At 40.7% G+C, this 8,581-nt stretch overlaps 1 protein-coding gene across 1 annotated transcript; it reads right to left on the reverse strand.

The window, feature by feature from the left end:
• Positions 1-32: 32 nt before the first annotated feature.
• Positions 33-2,610, reverse strand: LOC146688505 (uncharacterized; the record flags this gene model as incomplete). The annotated part of the gene is made up of 3 exons (XM_085440433.1): positions 33-1,917; positions 2,029-2,197; positions 2,457-2,610. Coding segments are annotated over 3 exons (447 nt in total), but the record flags the coding sequence as incomplete, so codon positions are not given.
• Positions 2,611-8,581: the final 5,971 nt, after the last annotated feature.

Genomic DNA, 8,581 nt, shown 5'->3' on the forward strand with positions numbered 1-8,581 from the left:
CAAATTACTAAATGTAACACAAAAATGTCCACCTTAAATTTCCAAAAAAGTATTTTATTTAACATCTTTGATGTTTTGAACATCAAACATTTACATTTGTACTCAACAAATCACAAATAGTTACTAGTTATCTCCATGACAGTAACAGTGAGAAATCACAGAATTCTTACAAGTTCTGTCAAACTGTGCAAAACCAGTGTTGTAAGTTGAGCACACATTATACTTCACATTACCTTTAGCAGACAATTCAGACACCTTTAAGTGTTTTGGTGCTGTTCTCACTACATAAATGTCAGTACACGTAGAATCTTGACTTTTCAAATTACCCAAATACAAATATAGAGAATTAAAGATTTTTTCTATAATTGAAAGAAAATCTGAATTGAAGAAACTACAGGAACAAGTTTACACCCACATATTTTGCACACAGAACTGAGCAGTAAACCTGAAAATGCCAGCAATGTACATTAGGGCTGCCACAAACGATTATTTTGATAGTCGACTAGTCACCGATTATTTTTGCGATTAGTCGACTAATCAGATCATCATCCATTAGACGTAAAACTACAGCTTATTGCACCAGCAGCATCTGCTCTTATATAACTATCATTAGCTTACAGCTTTAAGTGTTTAAGGTATGTGCTCACTAAAAGTAAAGACAAGATGATAGTTTGTTAAATTTTTATGAAATTTGCAGATTGTTTCGGTGAAGTTTAATAAATTCCTTGCTATCTAAACTATAACAGGACACTGGAGTATATTCTGGAGCATCTCACACTTCTGATAATCAGCTGTCTGCTTGACGTTTATTCAGCTGTGCAAAAACTATAACTTTAATCTCAGCCAAACCGATTTACTCAGGAACAAATAAAATACTAAAAAAAAAAAAAAAAGCCAAACAATAACATTTTAAGTTATCTAAGTGACTCATATATATTTAACCTGAGTAGCGAAAGACAGCGGTGGGTTTGAAAACGATTTGTGGGGAGTCCGGTGTTCTCACGGCGCTAGTGAGCCTAGCCCCCGGCTCGCTAACGAGCTAGTGGGTAACAGACGTCTCCGAAAACGTCGGAGCGCTTTTGAAAATATGTGGTGTCCTGATAAACTGAGCAGATATTTGAGGTTTACACAGCTACATTCTCGCCTGAAAATATGTTAAACGTTTATTTTGTGACCCAGAAAGAAGAATAAGAGTAACATTAAAACTAACTAGCTGCCGCCATTGTTGGAAACTGCGCTGGGCCGCGCTATGAATTCTGGGACACAGCTGCTTCTTCTTCTTCTTCTTCGGGGTTTAACGGTAGCTGACATCCTTGTACATGCAATGCTGCCATCTTCTGTTTCAGTCCGTTATTACACTCTTAAATCCTGCCACTTATTCCTGCGTCTTTTGTGATCTTACAAAGTTTCAAACGACGCGTCGACTATTAAATCAGTCGTCGACGATTTTGATAGTCGACGTAATCGTGACTAGTCGACAAATCGTGGCAGCCCTAATGTACATGCAGCATACTTTTACACTATTGGAATACAAATATCTTTAAAACTGAGAAAATTAAAATCCAAGAAACAAAATCACAGGTTTACCACATTTTTACCAGATACATTTTTCAGATATAAAACAGTGAATCAAAAGTAGACCATGTACTTTTACAAATTGTGTCTAGTAAAACTTCACATTGTTAAACTTCCCACTCACAATCAGAAATGTAACAATTGTTTCAAAAACAGAACATCTGTAGAGTATGTAACATAGTATACCTTTATCACTGTCTCAAACAAGAGGGGTAGGACTAGATCCACTCATGGTCAGCAATGTCTGAGATGAGAGTGAGGACTCTGGGATTGACTGAGAACACTTTTTTCTTCTTGGATTCAACCTTGGTGCCTCTCTCTGGATTTATGGAAAAGAAACACCTTCATGAAAAAAGGGCGAGAGAGATTGAGGAAATTAACAACCTGAGGTGGGATATCAAATGGCCAAGTTTGAAAAGCACAAAAATAAATCCATAATAAAATAAATTTTACCGTTGAAGGAACTCCAGTGTTGATCGTAGTTCTACAGGGTAGTGTATGTTAAAGCAGCAGTAACTGCCAAACATTAGGCAGATAGCAGAGGTGAAGGTTGTGATGCGGTCGTTGACAGTCTTCTTGTCAATGCTCAACATGAATGTCTCAGCAGCGAAGCAGGAGGAACCTGAGAATTAACACAACAACAACAACAAATTAAAAAATGTAATAACAAGAGCTTTAATGTCAGTCATATATACAAATACAGAGATACTTGTTACATGGATCATAGGATGAGTTATGTTACTAGTTGAACTTATATGGTTGTGTTATCCAGTGTATTAGTGAGGAAGCAACAGAACATGAAACTAAACAAGCCAAGAGTACAAGAACGTGGCAGTTACAACAGAAAAAAAAAAACGTTGAATTTTGCTCTTTCAGCTTACCGCAAACAATGATGAAGGGTGTTAGTGGGATGTTGAGTAGAGAGAAGTACACAGCCAAAACCTTGTGCTTCTTTTTGGCAGAACCAAGTGGGTTCACCACTTCAAATGCATCCTGGTATAGAACCAGCTTGAGGCAATGTGGATTTTCCTGAAAAAATTTGTTTGACAGAAACACGTTACCATCACAACAGTCCCTGAGAACATCTGGTCTTGAAACATTATTAGGATTCACTGATATGAGACCTTGCCAAAAACTTGATTCCAGCATGCCCTTCAAAATATTTAGCAGAGGAACATAATAGGAAAATCTCTCCATCCTGTTCTCGTCCCTGCCCAAAAACACTTTTCTGGGTTCAACATACTTGAACACATCTTTAAAGCACTGAACTCTTGAATAAGCAGTTCTCATGGGCCCTGTGTGACAAGCTGAGAACAAGTCAGATTGTTTTACTGTGTCACAGATTTTTATGTCTTCATCTGAAACTGACATATCTTTTAGAAGTGACCTTAGTCTATTCAATGTATACATCTGTCCCAATTCATGTATATTTTGTATTTCTTCAACAATGGTTTGAATGGTAGATGCTGGCAGAAGATGCTGTCCCTGTAGTTTAATGTAAAACATACATACATTTCTGAGATACAGGTCACTGAAATTAGACCCATCCATACCAGGGTCTTCTATATCTGATACACTGGCACCTTTCTGCATGGTGGCACTTGTAGATGGACTCTGAGTATCTTTGTTTAAACCACAAATCACATTTTCCTAACGTTTGTGTTTTCTAGACATATGGGAGGTAAATGTAGATTTTACAGAGAACTCACTTTGGCATCCTCTCACTGGACGAGTTACATGCCGTCCCTCTTCTATGTGTTCCTGTAAGTGAGCAATCAAAGCTTTGGTTCCCTCACACTGGCATTCACAAAGTGAGACAGTGCAATTCAAACCCATTAAGGTAGCATTCTGAGAAACAGTTGCGGTACCAGTGTGGTGGCGGTAGAAGTGAGACTTTAAAGCAGCATATCCAGAAAATACCTGCTTACAACTTACTTCAACACATTTAAAAATACACCGGGGTTCATTACGATGCAGTCTGCAATGCAAAACATAAGCTTTCACGGACTGAACCGATTCTCCACATATGCTGCAAAAATACATAATCAATATGACACAGCTGCGAGGCTAGCTAACTTAAAGCTTCAGCCGGATGTCAAACAAGGCGGGAAAATCCAGGCCGCATTTAGACAAAGCATTCAAATATAGCTATACTAATTAGACGGTTTCCATTAATACACCCGTCTCCAAAACACGTCTCAAAACGCGCACTGCTGGTTTTGCAAGGCTCTTTTCAGCCTGATGTAGCTAACGCTAATGCTAGAAACGAGCTAAAGCTAACGTAAATTTATCATTTGCGCCTTCACTGCCTACAACACAATGCTGTCGATAAATAAACCAAGTAGGATTATTTTCTTACCGTAGTGACTGAAGACGAGCTGTGGCAGACGTTAAATTAAAAAAAATGAGAAACAAGTCCACGAAAATGACGATAGCGTGCTGCCGTAGTCCAAAGCAAAACTTGTGTGGAGCTGTACAGACGTTATCTGCGGTGGAGCCTGACGCAGTGCGCTGATTGGCCCGTTTGAAATCAGGCGCCTTGATGTGAAACGGTGCTCTAAACGTCAGGGGAAAACGCCTAGTTTTGGGAGGAGGTGCTTTTAAAATCTTTTTTCTTCATATGATAATTAACTATGAATAAATAGAACAGACAACAGATTATTGTTTTAACACTTTTGGGATTATATGAATTCACTCAATAATATAGTATGTCTATCATTAGCTGTAGGTCTCTCAAGTAGTTGTTAGCTTTTACATTTTAAACTCATGGTTTATTGAGTTCAACAGAATGTAGATTTAACAGCTACATCCCATATTCTTTACAAAAACTACATCCAAAAATTGCCCTAATACATTTCTAGTATAAAGATCTTGGGACATATGTACCTGTTATATGAATATGCTGTATTAAATGTGCTATGAATCAAGAATGGATTTAATGTAAAGTGCTTTGGGCTTCTTGAAAACCGCTATCTAATCCATTATTATTATTATGTGAAATTAATGCAAAAATCACAAAGTCATATTACAGCATGTATCCATTACCAGCACAACCATGCTTACATTCAGCAATTAAAACCTGTATTTTTTTCAATAAATAAATGTAAAAAAAATTGTGTTTGCCTGTTCTAAACTTTATTGGAATCTTCCGTTAAAAAAACTATGCAAGAGTGATTTACAGTAGGTTTATGTATTTTTTTCAGAGAAATAATGTACATATTACGGTTTTTTTACATTTCTTTATTTACGGCAATTTCACATCAAATCAACAGTTTTAAACTGTTTTATAGTTAACAGGTTTTTCCTGTTGTGTTTTTACTGTCTTTCACTGTTAAATATACGGATCTTTTTTACAGTGTAGCTTGGCTTAACTTGACTCAGCTCGATCTTTAGAGTTTCCATGGTGATAGCACAATGCCCCAGAAGCAATGTAACTTGCCAAAGGATTCCATGAAGCTGAAAGCTCGTCATGTTTAGGGGGCTCGTCGGGGATTTGAAGCAAGGACCTCTTGCACCATAAGCGAGAATTATACGCCTAGACCAACGAGCCACAGAATACCTATACTTAATAAAGTTTGACTTTATCTTTTTTTTTTTTTTTTTTTTTTTTAAATGACATCAGAAACAGCAGTATGCGACATTACGTGATGGCAGAGCTTCAGTTCATCCTTTGTCATTTTTTTTTTTTTTTTTTTTAATAAATAGGACAGGGGGAATGAATGAGAGAAAGAGGGGGAGAGAAAGAAAGAAAACCAAAGGGGAGAAGAGATGGTGAGAAGGGGGGGGAAGAGAGAGAAAAAAAAAAAAGAACTCCTGGGTCACCTGTATGGAGAAAAAAAACAAAAAAAACAAAAAAAACAAACAGAGGAGACAGCAAACAACAAAGAGCAACATAATAATAGAGAAAACAAAGCACCATCACAATAAACTAGCTAGTCATAGATATCAATATTTACTAAATAATAAACGATATTGTGCAGCACGCAAGATAGACAGCGCACAGTGTGCTTTGAGGCAGCAGCCAAGAAAGCTTTAGTCCGCGTCTGTGAATACCCATGTGTGCATACCTGTGTGGATCAGCATGCTTGCATTCCAAAGGTTTCTCCATGTAATGATCTGCTAGGGAGTGTGGGGGGGCCACAGCCCCGTCCTCCAGGGTGTGAAGCGGGTATGGAGGAGATCAAAACTCCAGACATCCAGAGGCCCCCAGAACACAAGAGACCATGGAAGACCAACAGAGGGGCAGCCGCGCCACTGTTCCAGTAAGAGCTGAGGAGAGTCCCAGATGAGGGCTCGCCCAGCAGCCGCGGAGCAGAAGTCAGGGGGAGTTGCAGTGACGCGCCCGTGAGCTCCGCCGGCCCCCAGCTGTGCCTGAGTGACCGAGCCCCAGGCCGAGAGGCCGGGGGCACCCCACCTCCAAAGGGGCCCGAGCGAGCCCCAGGCCCCAGGCCCCGACAAGCGGCCGCCAAGGAGTGAGCCGGTGTGTACCCGGACGCCCACCCCCAGACACAAAGAACCACCAACACACCGACACCTGAGGGAGTCCGCCACCGGCAGGGGAAGTGGTGGTGGGTGGAGATAGGCCTCCAAACCTTGGAGGGCCTGAGGTGTCCCCAGAGAGGTGGCGTCTGATACCCAACCTGACATATAGACACAGACATACAGGCACACACAGACACAAACATCCATTCCCACCCTCATGCTCTCATATGCACTCACTCCACACTCAACCAACATGGAGACAGACATAAAGAGACGCTGTACACACAATCACACTCCCCAAGCGTACTCTACGAACCGGGTCTAGGTACCCTTGCCCCTGGAGGGGGGAATTGCACCCAGACCCAGGTGGTGTTACCCTTTTCCCTGCGGTGGGGAGAGGCAGACCACCCCGACTCCGCAGTAGCAGGGAGGCCCCACACCCCAGACCGCAGTCGGACGGCCAACTCCTCCTACTAGCCCTCCCGCTCCAGCAGGCCGCAGAGAATGGGGGTGGGAGAAGACTCCAAACCTCCCTCCACCCGCTCATTGTAGTGTTGATGCATATGTGTTCTAAGGTGCAATTAAAACCCAGGAGGGCATGGAGCTACCTGCCAAGGAGCAGCAGGTAAGCGCATAGTCCCTCCTGCTAGCCCTCAATGACTAAGTGTATTTAAAAGTTTGACTTTATCTAATCTAATCTAATCTCAGCCATACCAATTTACTCAGGGACAAATAAAACATAGAAACAGCCAATCAACAACATTTTTAGTTTATGTAAGTGACTTATATATTACCTGAGTATTTATATATTTAACCTGAGTAGCGAAAGACCGTGGTCATCTTAAAATGATGTACCAGGAGTTTGCTTTTCTTGGTGGCTCTAGTTACCCTCGAGCTCCAGAGTAGCTATCGAGCTGGCGAGTAACAGTCATCTCCGACAACATCGGAGCACTCTTACAAATATGTGATGTCTTGATAAACCGTGCAGATATTTGAAGTTTACACAGCTACATTCTCGCTCGAAAATATGTTAAAAGTTCATTTTGTGACCCAGAAAGAAAGAAAGAAAGAGCAATAAGAGTGTTATTAAAAACCAGCCACCATTGTTGGAAACTGGAATTGGCTGGGCCGTGCTAGGAATTCTGGGATATGGTGGGCCATGAAGGACGACTTTCCTAGCTTTCCTACTTTTGTTAATCCTGGATTGACAGCTTGTTGGCGTGGTGGTTAGTGCTCTTGTCTAACAGCAAGAAAGTTCTTGGTTCAATCCACAATCTGGTTAGTTTGCGGTGGCCACTGCAGATGTTGTTATATGTGATTTGTAATATAATGTTAATTGTTTAAGGCAGGGCTGCCCAATCCCAGTCCTCAAGAGCTACTATCCTGCAGCTTTTAGATGCATCCCTACTCCAACACAGCTGAATAAAATGGTTTGATTACCTCTTCAGCATGCCATCATGTTTGGCAAAGGCCTGATAACAAGCCATTCATTTGATTCGGGTGTGTGGGAACAAGGATGCATCTAAAAGCTGCAGGACGGTAGCTCTCGAGGACCGGGATTGGGCACCCCTGGTTTAAGGATTGCTATTTATGGTCTTTTCTTTCTGTAATGAATCCTACTCGTTTTCTTGCTGTATTGGTCTGTATCATTATTAGCCAGGAAGTCTACTGCCCTAACTGCCCTTTCTGGTCTTTATGTCTGACTCCATTAGCCATTTTTGGGGCAAAACTCTGCTTCAGGTCCCAAAGTTAAACAAAATCTGCGGCATCACTGAAAGTTAAAAACTGTGTAAATTCTTTCATCTTTAATAAAATGATCAGCGCTGCTGCTTTACCAGGTGTAACAATTAAGTTTAACATCCAGGCATCCATGTAAACAGAATGTATTACATTTAACGGAGTTAGAAGTTAGCAGGAAGTTAGCACGCTGGTTTCCACCTAAACATGATATAGCATGTTCTGACTGACAGATTTCTGAATAAATTAAAACACACAGCATTGGTATCACCTCTAACATAAATGAAGACAGAAAACTAAACAGCAGTGACGTTTGTAGGGTTACTGAAGTTGGGCTAGCTGGTATATAATGATGTGCTATGTGATCGCTAGCTACACAGCTATGTTAGCATAACAGAAATGTAACCAATATGTCCACTCACCAAAGAATGATCGAAACAATGTGGATAACAACAGAGGACAATTTATTTAATGCTTTAAAGAATTGGACTGCAGCGCATATGTCCCTACCACACCCTCTTAGACATCAGCTTGACACTGATACATCAAATAAAACTTAACAAACTCTAAGTGCAAATGTTTACAACTTGAACAACTTACAGTCCCTTGGAATGCAATGTAAACCAAGAGAAGAAGAAAAGAGGAAAAAAAGAAATATTTGCATCAATATATGTGAATATATTACTGAGAGAGTCTTTTCTCAGATGTAAATATTCCCGACTAGCTCACCCGAGATTGCTCTCCGGCACAGCTACTTCAACTTCCTCAGTCCGTGATCAGAGAGGGT

This window comes from Copadichromis virginalis, linkage group LG18 (assembly GCF_057382275.1).
Source record: "Copadichromis virginalis isolate Kocher_CV1m ecotype Utaka linkage group LG18, C_Virginalis_male_GT1.1, whole genome shotgun sequence".
Classification (NCBI taxonomy): Eukaryota; Metazoa; Chordata; class Actinopteri; order Cichliformes; family Cichlidae; genus Copadichromis; species Copadichromis virginalis.